The sequence below is a fragment of the Anguilla rostrata genome, chromosome 16 (assembly GCF_018555375.3).
Source record: "Anguilla rostrata isolate EN2019 chromosome 16, ASM1855537v3, whole genome shotgun sequence".
Lineage (NCBI taxonomy): Eukaryota > Metazoa > Chordata > Actinopteri > Anguilliformes > Anguillidae > Anguilla > Anguilla rostrata.
This window is the reverse complement of record NC_057948.1, coordinates 22,645,426-22,662,174: the sequence shown is the minus strand read 5'-3', so window position 1 is coordinate 22,662,174 and position 16,749 is coordinate 22,645,426. Positions and strand designations below refer to the sequence as shown.

The 16,749-nt window shown below is 42.3% G+C and overlaps 1 protein-coding gene across 4 annotated transcripts in view; it reads left to right on the top strand.

The window, feature by feature from the left end:
• Nucleotides 1–16,749, top strand: part of cspg4 (chondroitin sulfate proteoglycan 4) — a 189,169-nt gene that overhangs the window by 164,425 nt on the left and 7,995 nt on the right. For all 4 annotated transcript variants that reach the window (XM_064312304.1, XM_064312302.1, XM_064312303.1 and 1 more), the window contains 7 exons: nt 1,264–1,427; nt 3,775–7,299; nt 8,636–9,088; nt 12,530–12,706; nt 14,216–14,414; nt 15,158–15,289; nt 16,365–16,525. In XM_064312304.1, the coding sequence (XP_064168374.1) occupies nt 3,781–7,299; nt 8,636–9,088; nt 12,530–12,706; nt 14,216–14,414; nt 15,158–15,289; nt 16,365–16,525 (4,641 nt within the window). In that variant the 5' untranslated portion in view covers nt 1,264–1,427; nt 3,775–3,780. The remainder of the gene's footprint in view (nt 1–1,263; nt 1,428–3,774; nt 7,300–8,635; nt 9,089–12,529; nt 12,707–14,215; nt 14,415–15,157; nt 15,290–16,364; nt 16,526–16,749) is intronic.

The window sequence follows — 16,749 nt, the reverse complement described above, 5'->3', positions numbered from 1 at the left end:
GGAGGGGCTCCAGTGTAATTTAGGAGCACGAGCAATGGGAACTAATGGACTTCCTGCATGCCTGAAAGTCAGGAGTCTCCCCACCCCCCTCGCCCTCTGTCCTATGCAGGTGGCTGATACTGTGTTGTGTCCAGTGCATGGGAATGTGTCAAGTAACAGTGGGATGGCCCTCTGAAACAGGTCAAAGGAAAAATGACTATGTTTCCACACATGGGGGGAGGTTCATAAAAAAGAGAATCCCCCCCCCTTTGCTCCCCATGCAAAAATATTTCCAGCTTCTTTCTCAGTGTGTTATCACAGCAGTTTGGAAAGGTTCACATACGGACGCGTACTGTATTGTGTGATTTCACGATTTCACGATATGAAGAACTGTATTTGAGTCAATGCAGGGACATGACTGCAAAAAAAGGCAAACTAACCAAAAAGAACGACTGACAGTATACAGTGAATCCTTAACACTAATTACAGTAGTATTACAGAGTATCACAATGCAGGGAGATGACGAATAAAATAGACATACCAAAAAGCACCAATAATTGACTTACAGTAATACAGTTTATCCTTATCAATAATTACAGCAGTTATCAAAATGTGATGAATATGGAAGCATATTTAAGTGTAATAATTGCATACATGGTGTCTAAGTCTTAATGTGTTGCTTTAGCAGGGTTTGGAATATTCCTTTAAACACTGTATTTGTTTGCCATTGAGCTGCATAAGCTGCTCCACATGCTTGCCGATCGTCAATTTCATGCACATGCTTCTCATCATGTAAACCTCAAATTAAATTAAAATACTTTCCTGGTTTCCATCAATGCTTATTTATCCTGATTGAGGTTGCTGTTTTTGTTGTTTTTTAAGTGGCTCTGCCTTGAAACTTTCAGGAAAATTAGATCTGGCCTCTTCTTTTACACTGTTATTATCGCTGTATTGGCAAAACTCTTATCTCTTTCCTGTGTGGCACATTTAAATATATATTAATATGCCACACAGGAAAGAGATAAGAGTTTTGAAGCCACCCAGGGCTGTAGGCATAGACAACATAGGCGGTCATCTAGGGTGTCATCTGTCTAAAGAAGCGCCAAACTTTATTGCAATCATACACCCCCCCACCCACCCAATTGCCTAGGGTGGCAGAAAGGCTGTCTGAAGCCATCGCGCACATAAGGTTTTACTATGATTAATCGCATTTCCTTGTGGTTTTAAGATCTACTTGTGGGTTTAACATCCTCATTACGGTTTTGTGTGTTTCTGTTCTAACAGTGTCTTACTTTGGGGACAGCATCTGCGAGATACAAGCCATTCAAGATGTCTCCACATTCCACCTTTCACTGCAGTTCAAGACCAGCCGCCGTAGCGGTCTGCTCCTTTTGGCGGGTGGTGTTCATGATTATCTGGCCCTGGAGCTTCATAACGGGAGGCTACGGGTAAGCAAAGAGTTACCGAAAAACAGACCTGAGCTACAGGAGAGGTATATGGCTCCATTAAGACAACAGAGCGGCAGGTGAGGAGACTGCAGCCACTGGAGAGCAGAGTATGGCTACAGCCTAGGAGAGCACAGGGGAGAAAATAACCTGGGGGGTAACCCTGGGGGTAAACGGTTATAGGAGAACAGATTAGCTGTACTGGTGTTTAGACTCGAGCAAAGGGAAATAAGAGAGATGAAGAGGAGTGCATGTGCAGAACCGAAGACATCACCTGAGCAGGTGATGGTGGGTCTAATCCTATTTGAGGATCCTTTATCTCTCCTAGCAACAATAATTTATTTTCACTTATGTGGTACAAATCAGGAGAACAGGAGTATAGCTGAAAAAGACCACATTTGCATTCACATGGTTATTGCAATCTTATTTGCAAAACAAAAAAAGTATTCCAGTTAAAATACTGCCCTTCTTCCGAAAGCCAAAACCTGGTAAAGCCCATTTTCCAAATGTTCAAAATCTGAATGATACGTTGAATATGCCTCTAAATAATCAGCAAATAAAGTATGAAAACACCTTATTACATTTGCAACTTTTAAGCATGGTCTGCACATGTACTCTCACTTCTGGACTGACAAATGATTCAAATGAAATATTCAGCTAACCATACAGAAATAAGATCAGGTTAATTCTTTCAGGACATGTAAATGTAATAACTGAAATTTTCTCATAAAAAGGACCATAATTTGGAATATAGTGTGCGTGCAAACATGGTCATTGATAGTGGTGCAGGTGAAGAGGATAGTGATACAGTTGAGTAAAGGGTAACATGACCAGTTGAGGGTAGGCGTAGAAAAAGCTATTATGCTATTCTTGTAGGTTCCTTACAGGTTTGTACATGAACTTTAATTTCAGTTCTTATCCAAAGGAAGACATTCATAGTCACAACATTTGTGCATTATTGAGCAGTAAGTGAAAAGTCTGAAACTGGAAAATACTGATTTCAGCAGCTTAATTCTGTTTCCTATTGACAATCACCTCTAAGCTAAATGCTCAGGATCATATGCATTTAATAATAGTGTAAACTGCTAGATCGCAGATGAAGGAAACTTTGTAATAAACAGATTATGTAATGCAAGGCATTAAAGAAATCACTTCAGAGACTGTGCAAAGAGGTTTAGAAAACAAAAATAAATTGCATCACTTTGTTATGCTCACTGCCTGTCATTTCAGAATGAGATGCCTGGTATTTTAATCCCACAAATAAATGGGTTGATAGATTATAGGTGGAGCAGAATTAGCATCAGATGTGCTGTCATAAACACTTGCTAACGTTGGTGTGATAAACAAACACAAATAAAATTGAGCTGGCTTTCTCATGGAGTGTATCCATAACTTTTTCCATCTCACAATGTCACAAGCTTTACATTGTGAGGAAATGTGATGTGTGGATCGTGACTGGGTACAAAATGGTTACCATGCATTACATTACATTATTACATTACATTACAGGTATTTGGCAGACGCTCTTATCCAGAGCGACGTACAACAAAGTGTATAACCATAACCAGGAACAAGTGTGTCGAAAACCCTAGAGAGAAGTACCGTTCCAAGTGCAGGGAACAACCGCATAGTTCAACTTGGACCCTGAAGGATAAACTGATTAATACTAACACAAACGAGAACAGCAACAACGCAGTCTACGCAAAAAAAAAATACAAGCAGTAGATAAGACGAGTGCATTAACTAAGTCACCTACGAAACAGCTACCTAGTTACAACCCTAAGCTTACAGTTAATTTTGAGATTACAGGGAGGTAGGGAGGGATGGGGAGAGGTGCAGCCTGAAGAAGTGAGTCTTCAGTTGTCACTTACCAAGGTTGGTGCCTCACACTGATGATAGTTGCATTAACCACACGTCCACTCCTCTCTTACTGTAAAACACTCTTTACTCTTGAATTCCCTGAAAGGTGTTATGTGATGCTGTACCCATACCTCTCTCACAGTTTAGACTATCTGGTGTAACGTGTTAACTGCATCGCAAGTGCATCAGACCACAGCACAGGCATCAGTTGCATTGCTCCTGGTGTACAGGTTTGCTGGACATTTAGGTGGTAACTCCTAAGGCAACATTAGCGATTCCAACTTGAGGAGAGAAAGAAAAATGGGAGGAAAAACAAGTTGAATTAAAAATAATAATTATAAGAATAGATGGATGACAGAATAAAAAAGAGGTTATCCTAAATAGCTCCATTGCTATTTTTTAAATAGCTACATTTCATCCTGGATGAGGGTGAATGAAAGACATTTGATGTGGTGGTAACAATCTTCTTCTTTCTTTCATTCAACTGCAGGTGAGAATGGACATGGGATCTGGCCAGGTGGAACTGGAATCCGCTCTCAGTCTTCAGCTGAACAATCTTGTGGAGCACAATGTAGCAGTGTCCCTTGAGGAGTCTAGGCTGACTATGGTAGTCGATGAGCTTTACAGCACCTTTTTGCCCTTTCCAAACACCCAGGATGTCCTCAACATCGACCTTGGATTCTACCTGGGGGGCTCAGGTAACTTGGAGGCCCCCTACCTAGACAGCTCTATCCCACCTCTGAGGGGCTGCATCAGTAATGTGAGGTTTGAGTCCCACCACTTTGACATACTGGATTTGGCACCAGTGTCATGCCACGACACCAAGGAGGGGTGCAGTGCCGAGTTTGAGGCTGGAGATGGGGAGACGATCAGCTTCATCAGCCCCGACTCCTTTGTCTCCTTTCCGTCCTGGAGCGCAGCAGAGCCCCGGACTCTGGAGCTGCTCATGAAGACTACCATTGAAGACGCCCTTTTGGTTTTCCATGCTGGCCACCAAACAGACTTTATAGGCGTGGGTGTAGCAGGAGGATATCTCAAAGGGGTGGTGGACCTTGGCAGTGGGCCTGTTGTTCTTGACAACAACTTGGTGCAGTTGGATGATGATCAGTGGCACAGGATAAAGGTTCAGATTGTAGCGAACATGTTTGATTTGACTGTGGACAGCCAGACAATCTCAGTCCCTCTGAGTGGTTCAGACAGCTTGGACCTCACAGGCAACTTGTACTTCGGAGGTCTGGAGGCAAAGCTGAAGGAGGTATTCCAGGAGAGTGGGCTGTTGACCCACTTGGAGGAAGAAATTATCTTGGAGTCCTTCATTGGCTGTTTGGGAGAGATGAAGGTGAACAACCAGGAATGGAACCTACAGAATGCTTTGGTGACCAAAGATGTTCACGTGAAATGCGAGGGAGAGGACTACGACTACCCAAACTACTATGAGCCAACTGATGCAACGACAACCTCCACCCCACTGGTGAATGTCAGCACCAATGAGAGGCACTGCTACCCGACGGACGACACACCAGAGATGTTCCGCAACATCACCAAGCTCATTGATGTCACAACCTTGCGCGTTCCTGAAGGTGGGGAAACCTTTTTGGAGCTACGCAACCTCAACCCCACTCTGGACCTGAACAAGGTGGGACTCCGGCAATCCCAGATTATCTTCACCCTTCAGAATGATCCTTGGTATGGTCTGATGGACATGAATACAAATAACAAGAGGACAAAAAAATTCACCCTGCTAGATGTTGTTAACCAGAAGATCAAGTACATCCACGATGGCAACGAGAAGCACGGTGACCAGATTCAGCTGGAGGTCAGCGCCCTGGGTTATAGCAACCTCCCAGACTGCCTGAAAAACCCTCACCTGTATGTCCTCCCAGTTGAGATCATACCCATTAATGATGTGCCTCAGGTCAGCGGGACTCACATCTTAATCACAGAGTATGGGCGCACTTGTTTGGGCCCTCGGCTAATCAAGATTGTGGACTCTGACACACGATGTGATGAACTGAAGATCACCATCATCTCCGCGCCCAATGCAGAAGAAGGCTATTTGGAGAACACTCAGCAACCAGGAAGGAGCATAAAGGAGTTCACCTGTCGGCAGCTGAAAGATGGGAACATTTGTTATGTCCACAGAGGTGGGGTCACTGCAAGACTGGTCCTTCAGGTGTCAGATGGACAGTCAGCCAGCCAGGCAACCACTTTTGACCTCCTGACCACTTCCCCGCAGTTGACCCTGGTGACAAACACTGGGTACCTCCTGCCACAAGGGGGGTTTGCTCTGATTGGAATCCAGAACCTAGCAGTGTCTGCCACTCCCAGGAATGGCGACATTGTGTACAATGTGACGCAAGCTCTACAATTTGGGGAGCTGCAGATGCTAACAAGCGATGGCCTGATGAAGCAAGTCACAACTTTCCGCCAGTCTGACCTGGAGCAAAACACACTCAGGTATGTTAGCACAGACTCAAGTGACCGTGAGGATGCAGCAGTTGAGCTCATTCGTTTTGATGTGCAACTGGGACAGCTGACACTGCCAGACAACACTTTCATGATTAAAATCATACCATCTGACATCAAAATGGCTGCAATGGTCCCACTGGAGTTAAAAAAGGGGGACCAGAAGGTGATTAAACAAGAACTTGAAGCTGTAATGAAAGGCAAAAACATGGCTCCAGAATCCATGATGTACACCCTGGTTAAGGTTCCATATCTGGGAACTTTGCAGCTGCTTGATAGAGAGCTAGCAGAGGGTGACAGCTTCACACAGCAGGATCTCATGAACTCTTACCTCAGCTACAAAGTGGACGTTCATAGAACTACTGACATGGAGGATGAGTTCCAGTTCAGAGTATCTGCAGAGAACCAACTTTCACCTGTTTACACGTACCCTATAAATATCCTGGCAGATCCAGATGCCCCATCTTTGATTAATGAAAGGTTTGTGGTTCTGGAAGGAGGAGAGAACATCATAAACAAAGATTACCTCTGGGTCCAGACTAGGAACTCAACAGATTTTGTGTACAGGGTGTTCAAGGACCCAAGGCATGGCCGCCTCATTAGGGAGTCCCCACCAGGACAGCCTCGGTTTGATGGCGCCATCAAAGTCTTCAGCAATGAGGACCTGCTTCTGGACAGGCTCATCTACCAGCATGATGGATCTGAGAACTCTGAGGATGAGTTCACCTTCCTTACCTTCATGCCGAATCAGGAGCAGAACGCCATCAGTGGTATCTTCCGGATATATGTGCAGTCCAGCAATGATCACGTGCCTGTCCGTGTTGTGGACAAGATCTTTAATGTGGTACGAAACGGACAGCGTCTGTTGACCACTGATGACATCCAGTTTAGGGATACGGACTCTGGCTTCAATGAAAGCCAGCTGGTCTACATGCGTGCAGGAATCCTATCGGGGAACATTGTCTCTGCCATGGATGTGGCCCAGCCTCTCTTCCGTTTCACCCAGGCTGACCTGAGGGAGAAGAGGGTCCTCTTTGTGCACCACGGGGCAGACCGCGAGAAGTTCCAGCTGCAGGTCTCTGATGGCCTGCATAAGACCACAGCACTGCTGGAAATTCAAGCCAGCGACCCTTACCTCCGCATAGTAAACAACACCATAGTCATCATTGATAGTGGCAGCACTAAGACCCTTAACACCAGCCTGCTGAGCATTGAGTCCAATGCCGACATCAGGGACCTCAGTGAGATCAAGTATGAGGTGACGTCGCCCCCCAAGGATGGGGTGATTATCGTCAGTGGAATAGAGACCTCTTTCTTCACCCAGGAGGACTTGAGGAAAGGTGTGGTGTCCTATCAGCACCATGACAGGAGCCTGAGATCCAAAGACTCCTTCGGATTCACGGTGCAGTCCAAGGGTCTGTCCCAGGCGGGCACCTTCAGGATCAAGATATTCAAACAAGGATACCTGTCAGAACCTCAAGTTATTGCCAATGAGGTCATCATCTCTTATGTAGCGGAGCACATTCAAATAGACAAGGATCATCTCAGAGTAAGTTTACTCTATTCCTGTTTTTTTGTGTTGAAATCTTAATTCACCCCAGTGTTTGAAATATTGTAAACAGTTTTTATTTTTCAGCTGAAAATTGTCTAATATCTTCTTCAGTGCTTTATTGTAATATTTATTATTATTCATATTTATTTTAATACAGTAAAACACTTTATTGCTGGTTTTTGTAACCTCCCTGTCAAACACTGTATCTGCTCAACCAGATACATATAAATAATGGGAAGTACAAGTGCCTCTCAGTTAAATTTCCCATATTTTTATTCAAGCCAAAGTGTGGGAGGGAAAGTAAAACCCTTCACATACAATATAAAATCATTTGTTATGATTCCCTTCATTTTGTGTAAAAAAATGGAGTGTACTTCATTTGAAACAGTCTCTTCTTATCCATGTTTTAATGGTGTCATTAATTACTGCCAGCCCTCTCATCTGGAACTCAACTGTAGGGGGGGAGTATTCAAGCACACTAATTATCCAATTACAAAATTTCTGTACAGTCAAATACGCGCTTTGAGCACTTTTTCATTCAGTCACAGTGCAGAGGTCAAAGTTATTGCTACAGTCATTTAAAAAAAAAAAATTCCCTAACCCTAATGCATAGATTAAAAAATGTAATGTGCTTTGAGTCATTCAAATACATGCTTGGATAAAAAGGAATTGCATCACCTGACAAAGCACAGTCATAAAACTATCTGCATGGAGAACACATTGTATAATGTATTTTTCAAAAAAGTAAAAGACAACCACTGCAAATCTAGTTTTCTCCATAATTTTATCTCTGTAAATCTTTTATATTGTTTTATTGGTACATATGGTACCAAACAGTAAACACTAAACCCTCCAGTCAGTTTCAAATGGTGAATTCCAAAGCCAGTTTTCATTGCGCTGGCTGGCCTATGCAACTGTGAACTTGTGACAGAAAATATGTATCATAACATGCCAATACAATTTAGAAATTGAAACCCTAATATGAATTAAATCATGTTGGACACAACAAGTATCCCTTATAAAGTGGAAGCTTAGTTAGTGGAATGTGTTCATATGTGAAATGGATAACCTGGGTTCTTCTGATCACATTTAGCATGATGTAGTATAACAGTTCTTGGGCTATTCTGAGAGAATCTTTACATAGTAGCCAGCAAATGTTAAGGTCATAAGTAGTTAAATAAACATCAGTTTACATGTACAATATATTACCAAGCAGTGCTTACTAAGTAATTTAGCTAATGCTTGGTAATTAGCGAGCTGAATAAGAATCTGCTTATATATTAAAAACCAGGGTGCTCTGAGCGCTAAGTACTGTTCTTGTCATTCCGGTCAGGTGGAGCAGGCAGACATCCTTCCATCAGAGATGGTGTATACCATCAAAGAGCTGCCCCACCTGGGCCACATCGTCATGGCAAACAACGGCTCTGCCCTAGACTATGTGCAGTCCTTCTCCCAGGAGGACATCAACCAGGGGCGCATCCTCTACGTGTCAGCCTCCGTCCAGGGCTCAGACGCCTTTATCGTGGAAGTTAACAACGGCTTCACGACGGTGGAGGACATACGGGTGGCAGTGCACGTCGTCCCTGGAATGATCCCTGTGAAGACCCTCAACATCACCCTGCGGGAGGGCAGCGGCGTACCCCTGTCACCAGACATTGTGAACATCTCCCACCCCTTCTACAGTTCCGCCAACATCGACTTTGTCGTGGAGACTCCACCTCAGCATGGGAGCATCCGTTACCTGGATGGAGAAGACGATGACGTGAGCTTCTTCACCTGGGACGAGGTGAGCGCTGCCAATCTTCTGCCTTGCCCAGAAGATTGGCCAAACAAACATCTGGACAAACATCTAGTATTAAAAGACCACTCAGCTTACCACTTAATCATACATGAAGCAGTGAGACATCCACAGAGTGGCAGCATCTGTACAATATTGATTTGTTGCTTGGGGAAAGCCATGATAAAACTATATTGAAGATAGTGACAACAATAGTCCCCTGTAGGTCATGTCTGTTCAGTTTAAAAGTATAGGTGCAAAACAGTAGTACTGAGAGAGATTTCTGCTAAACTCTTACATCAACATACACTGTCTGTAGTGTTATAAATAGTTAAATATGGCCTGAGGTTTTTAGTACATTAAATACAATGTCAGTTATAGTCTTAAAATGTAGCCACTGAAGCTATTTTCACTTTGTCATATGATAATTTGGTCAGTATTGTTGTATCTTCCCTTTAGCCAGTACAGTTCCTTGCTTTGTCGTTTGCCGTTGGTGTGTTTCGAGTGATTCAGTATGGATTGTAGAATGAACTGTGTGTTGTTATGGTAACAACGTCGCCTCACAACAAGACACTGCACAGAGCTCAAAGCTATGCTGAAAATAAAAAGCCTGGTTTTCCGGGGAGCCTCATCAGGTGGCCTGAACATATCATGTGACGCAGCAGGGCTTCTTAGTCATCCGCTTTAAAGACTCATGTGTGCAGTTTGTTGTGTTTAAACTTTTTTGGCCTCCTTTGTAAATTCTGTGGAAAATATGAAGCTTATGCTATACTCCCCCAGAGCCAAAACAAACTGGCCCCATATATTTCTATAATAAGAGCAGCATGCGCACTCCTGCCAGCATATCTTTTACTCAGAAACTCCACTGTGCGTCACAGACGCTGTTGTATTTTCCTGTGTCTATAGCAAAGGAGTAAATAACCACATTTGAACATAACCTGGTGACTGTGAAAATCCAACTGAAGACAAATCAATAAGAGGTGTAGAAAACTGACCTGTAAACTAATAGTCATAAACTTGTTTTATTTTCCCATCTTTTCAATTGTATGTTCTTTGCTTCCCAAATTCACAATGCCCAATTGCAAATGTACAGTGTGTCATCCTATTCTATATGCAGTCTTTTCCATAGGGTGCACACTAACACATTATAATGTGTGCGGTAAATTGCTGCCTGTTTCATTCCAATGCAATCCATCAGGTAAACTGCATGCACAGTCAATGCACCGGATGACTGAGCAGGCAAATCTCAGGTGCCCAATAGATGTCACCTTTGACCAGAGAGGCGGGGAAAGCTAGTCAACTCACACCCTCCCTACTACAGTGGTACTAGGGCCAATTATTCACTGCACCATGGATCGCAGTTAAGAATAGGTCAGGATCATAATGTGCATTACTGGACCATCAATGGGCACCTGTTTCCATTTTTACTTTGTTTACGTCTAATGTGGTAGTTTCTAGCTTTGTGCATCTCACATTGAACATCTCCAATACTAATGGATTACAGAAAACCATTGGGGAGAATGACTCTCTAAGTCTGTTGTTGTGTGCTTCCCCTGAGACCATTTAAGTCACAGTGGGAAAGGCCCAACTGTTCAAATTAAAAACAGATCTCAAATCTCTCCCAGAATGCTTAGCACGCAGACTGACAGGAGTCAACTGCTTGTGGGAGATCCTTATTTAAACTGCTGTGATTGTTGTCATACATTTAGAATATAGCCCTGAGTAAGAATTGCATTCTGCATTACAGCCCAAGTAAGCTTCTCACAAAAGGGCTGAATGCTAATTCCAAATACTCTCAAGAGTCTGCTGTGCCTGGGGGTGGGGGGGCACCACTGTTCATTACATTACATTTACATTATAGGCATTTAGCAGACGCTCTTATCCAGAGCGACGTACAACAAGTGCATAGGTTTCATGATGTAGAGGCGCAAAAGAAACACTAGAGTGAAGTGTTCACTATATATATTTTATAAATGGACTCAGTTTTTCTTATCATGCAATGCACTTTAATCAGAATACAACTGCTGATTAGAGGAGCACCAAACTGTGAAATGAATCAGACCTGGGAACCTGGGTACAAGTGTTGCTAAATTAAAGACCGATGTGTTGCGCCGGAATGTCGACTTGGAATTCCAAGAGGCCTGATCATGTGGAACCCGCGGTTCTTCACATGCGGCAGCGCCTCCGTTCACGCCTCGCGAAACAAGACCATCACAACCGTAATTGGAGGCAGAGCCCCGATCGCGCTTCATAGTTGGCCTGCGATGAACATGTCACATGGGAACGGACACAGATGGACTGATTTAACATGGGACTTGGATGTTGGGCTGTGATGATTGATGGCTTCAACCTGGCTCTGGCTCAGGTTGTTAATGTCATCTGGAGAAAGCGTGCGCATGTTGATATTTATCATGCGCAGAGTGCTCACTTGTTAGCGCCTGAGGTTTAGGGAGTTGTGTCAGTTTTAGTCAGTGTCTCCTTTGTGTCTGTCAGAAAGTCTTTGACAGTGTAAATCAAAAGCAAACTGACAAACATATGGCCACATGAAGGCCAGCGTGTGAAAAAATCAAACTGTCAATGCTGCAAGATCAAAACCGCAGTATACCATCAAACATCACACACAGACATGCATGCGCACACAACATACTTTTACAAAACGTTTAAATCATGTCAGCGAAAGTGAAGCTGTTTGCTGTGCATTTGACTGAATAGTTGTGTATAAATTATTTATTTAACCTTTGTGTTCTGTTTATTTATTAGCACCTGTGCAAATTTTAGCCTGTTAGGTCAGCTATTCCTGGGGTATTATTGGGATTTCAAAGCGATAAAGAAAGAAATTTTATGAAAAAATGCTCAATATATAGTACATTTATCTCAATTCTAAACAATATATATGAATAGTGGTTGTCATTTGCCTCTGCTAGATCACATTTAACAATGAAAGTGTCATTCTTTTGTTTTGCGATGTGATTTATATAGAATATCCACTATAATGAAGGCATTGGGGACATAAATCATGTTTATCTGTGAAAAATTAAAATGAAAAAAGGTTTTTCATGCAGGATATTATTAATATTTTTTGTTTTGAACTGACGTTCTCGGTTATTTTTCATCTGTATCTTACTATATATTCAAACAAATAGAAACACAATACAAGAATAAAATGTACACTAGTTTAGTCACTAGTTATGAAATACATTTCTCAGAAGTGACATTCCCTTTCTGCTAAAAGTTTAAAATGGGTCAAGTTGACCCAAACCTAATACAAGGGTTTACTTAGTAGTCCAAAATGAATGCACCTCAGAAGGTGACGTACATTACATTTGAAGCTAGTGTAGCCAACTGGGAAAACTTCACATAATGGTCCCATGATTTTTTTAGATATTACAGCAGCGTGGTAGGGACTGTCATGTGGCTTATGATGGGGACCACCCTGTTTGTGTCATCCAGATGAAACAAAGACTCATCTATTACCTGCATGACGGGTCAGAGACTACAGAGGACAGCTTCACCCTCACTGCATCCGCCTTCGAAATCGAGAGAAGCGGCCCCAACTTCACGATCGGCATCACCATCCAGCCAGTCAACGACGAGCCACCAAGACTGGTTCACAACACCGGTCTGGAGGTAACTTTCCTCTCCCAGAAAATTCTCCGTGCTACACAATGCCTCCTGAAAGTTCCCCGTAGCACTGCTAAACTGGCTGGAAAAGGCCTACTATAATCACTATTTAAAACTGGAAACCAAGCGTGTGATTCAACTTTTTTTCATCTCTGTCTGTGGTTCCACGTCTCCTTGGTAACATATATTTTGCAAAGCCCCGTCCAGGGCAAACATTCAGTGTTCAGAGCAACAAATCAAGAGGCATCCATTCCTAACCCTTTTCTCTTTCCCACAAAATATAATGATACTTCTTGTGTTTTTGGACTCAGAGTCTGGTCTTATTCACAGAGGCCTTTTCTTCTCTTCCTTCACTGTGTTAATTAAGGGAAGTATCGGTTCTCAACAACAGATGGTCAGACAGAGTGAATAACGTTACTGTGACACATACACTGATCGCCGTATATCCTGACAGATTGTGGCACAGCTGGCTTCTGTTACTGCCCTGGTCATTTACAGGAGCCCTTTTCCTTCTCAAGAAAGTCTATTCTTGCTTGAGCTTTGGCTCCCCCTAGAGGCACCCTTGCATGTGCATGTGGCTCTGTTGTTGGTTTGGGTGGGTGATAGGACATACCTTATAATTTTGTCAAAATGCATGCAGCATAATCAAACGCACCTAATACAGAGCTTATGCTTTTTATGCATCTCACAATACAGAGGCAGTGCAATAAATACATAGAGCACTGTAACTAAAACATTTTCTGCCCTAAAATGTATTGCATAATACTTATCTTATGTCGCCATCTAGTGCTAAATCTGATAGGTACTACACTATTGATATATAAATTTCCACTAGAGGGTAGTAGATAACTGTCCCAAGTGTTTCTTCTGTGTGCAGTACTATGTTAAACAGCACTTAGCGCAAGTGTTCAGTGATGATAAATAATGTGGTAAGTTAGAAGTTCACTATAAAGTAAGGTTACACATAACAGGTAATATTTGTTTTCAGCCTATTGTGCCAACAGGAATGACTTCTCATTTGCTTTATCACCCAGGAAACAATAATACCTCCATTTACCCAACCCCATGTTTATTTGGGTCATGCTGCTGTTAAGTAAATTTCTACAGCTGAAAAATAGAATAATTGTCAGGAGGGAGAGTCAATTTTGATGGCAGCAATGGGGAGAAAAACTGAAAATCACTGCAGTGTGCTCCCTTAACCACAAGGCCCAGACTCCATCCCTACTGCTTTCAGCTATTTAATAACAACATTCAGGAGATCTGCTCCATTTCTTTCAATTAATGTCCTTTACAGCGACGACGCCATTAGTGGCGACCAGTCCATTAAACGTGCGTCCTGGGAGATTGCTGCAGCATGCCTCATCCTTAGATAGCAGGCCAAGCCAGCCTGCTGTGGAGACCATAGACACAGGGGTTGAAAAAATGACAGCCTCTCAGCTTTGCTTGTTTGCTTACTGCTAATAGGTATACTTTTAAAAAGACTGTTATTTTGTCTCATTTTGTTATGGCTACCAGCTCCTCTCGGGAGAAGACGCTGAAATCACAGCCAATATGCTATATGCTGATGATCTGGACACCCCTCCTGAGGAGTTGGTTTATTCCATCGAAGATCTATCCAATGGGATTGTGGTACTCAGAGTGTCACCCGGAGACAGCATTGAAAACTTCACCCAAGCACAGATTAACAGCGGGGAGGTGGTCTTTACCCACAAAGGTGAGCCTTTAAAAAGAATTACCTTTGTGGGGAACATTGTGTTCCACTTAGAAAAAAGCCCTCTGAAATCCAAAACACAGGGGTGGCCTTACTGCCTGTTGAAACATAGAACAACATTCACAATTCTATGAAAGTCCAATGAAAGTTCACTTAAATTTTTTTATTTTTTATTTTTATTTTGAAATAAATCTGAATATGTTTTCTAAAGACATGCTCACAGAGTATGTTATTTATTAAGTTCAGAAAGTGACCGTTTCATGTTTATTTCTGTCTAAGAAATACAATTATTATTACTGGTTGTACTGTAGGAGTACTATATTAATGGAACATATATAATTGGGTAATGCAAGCTATTGAGCTATTGCTTTTTGTTTGGATGCATGTCTCATTGCCTGTCTCTGTGTGTTTTCAGTGTGTGTGGAGTATCAGTGCATCTGTGAGTGCATTTGTGGATCTCAGTATATGTGAGAGTATGTGTGAGAGAGAGCGTGTGTGTGTGCTTGTGGCATCTCAGTATGTGTTCGGAGTATCAGGGTATCAGAGTGTGTGTGTGTGTGTGTGTGTGTGTGTGTGTGTATTTATTTCTGTGTGTGTGTTTGTGTGTGTGTGTATTTGTTTCTGTTTGTGTGTGTGTGTGTGTGGTGTATGTGCATGTGTGTGAGGAGTTTCACTGAGAGCAATCTCTCGAAGTGTGGGGTCTCGGTGTGGAGTTGTGACACCCCGCTCTGTCTCTCCTCTCTAAGGTGGTCCGTCGGGGGGGTTCGCCTTCACAGTGACAGACGGAGAGCACACGTCCCCTCTGCAGCATTTCCTGGTCACAGCCAGACCGCTCACCATCTCCATGGATACGCAGGAGGAGCTTATAGTGTTCCCAGGTGTGTGTCATCTCATCTTAACACTTGCTCTCTAAGACCACGCTTATGATAAAAATAAATAACTGAATAAATAACAAGCTCTATAGCTAAAATTGCTTTGTGAATTCAATGCCATGTGAACATTCTCATAGATGAAAATGTTGCTCTTCTGGATATTTTTAGGTACTATGTCCATGTTGGTAGGATGAGTGTGTGTTTTTTCTAGGCACTGGCTATGTGTATGCTAAAACAATTACGTAGTATCATAGGCTTTTAATTCAGCTCAGTGCTCCAGCATGCTGCTTATTTGTCACCTTTTGTTGTTTTTGTCACCGATGCAACATCTCTTTAATGCATCTCGTCATGGTAACCATGTTAGTCACTCTGGATAACAGCATCTGTGTAATTAATGATTTATCTCATAATTTATTGAATTAATTAGCTGAATAAATGTCTGTGCACTTGGTGACATAGCGCTACACTGTCGGCTGATGCAGACGAAGGTAGTCTGTTATTCAGTCATCTTCCAGTGGGTGCCTATGACACAGCCTCATGGGAAAATGTGTTTGTTTTGACATAAAATAATTTATGGTTAAACCTTGTTAGTGCAAATTAGCTGGTGAGAGCTGACTAATCGCTTTTGAGGTTAATTAACAAATACGTATCAGAACATTTCATGTATTTCAAAAACAGCTGAAGCTCCAGTGCAAAGTGAAGTATCCAGTTTCCTGTTTACATCTGAAAAAATATATATTTTCCTCATCAGTCTGTTAAAGCCACACTAATGCATGTAGGGGATGACTGACAGTTCTGGGTAGCTTGTAAATGTTCAGCATTAATGATGTACTGAATGTTATCAGTTACAATAAATATGAGGGGTCAGAAGTAAGGCTCCAACTGTCAAAACAGTACTGAGGGAAATAAAGGGCAAAATGACTGAGCTAATGGCCCTCAATCACATCTTCATGTGACATTTACATATTATATACACATAATATCTACATATTACGTCTACACTCAATAAATATATATTAACTATAATTTACATATCACACGCAGCAGGGAGAAATGTGTTTTGTTTTTTGTTTTATTTAAGGCACACGGCAGCCAATCACAAGTGAGATACTGAAAGCGACAACCAATGAGGACGGAGATGAGATCACTTACTCTGTCCAGAGGGCCCCTCGCCTTGGCAGGCTCATCTCAGCCAACAACAAAAACCAGTTTCAGGAAATCTCCACATTTACCCAAGCAGAGGTGAGTGCATCCGTGTGTAAAATACCATAAAGGTATATTAGGATAGTGCACAGAATTTCAAGAGCTAGATTTGTACTTCTGTAATTTAATGCATTTGGTTCAGGAAGATTTTTTTTTTTTTCATTCTCTGAAAAAAAAATGACAACTGGTGTTCGACAAGGTTGGCCTCTCAAGTGAACACAGTTTGACTTTCCCATTAAAACCACAGACTAATTAATTGTCTT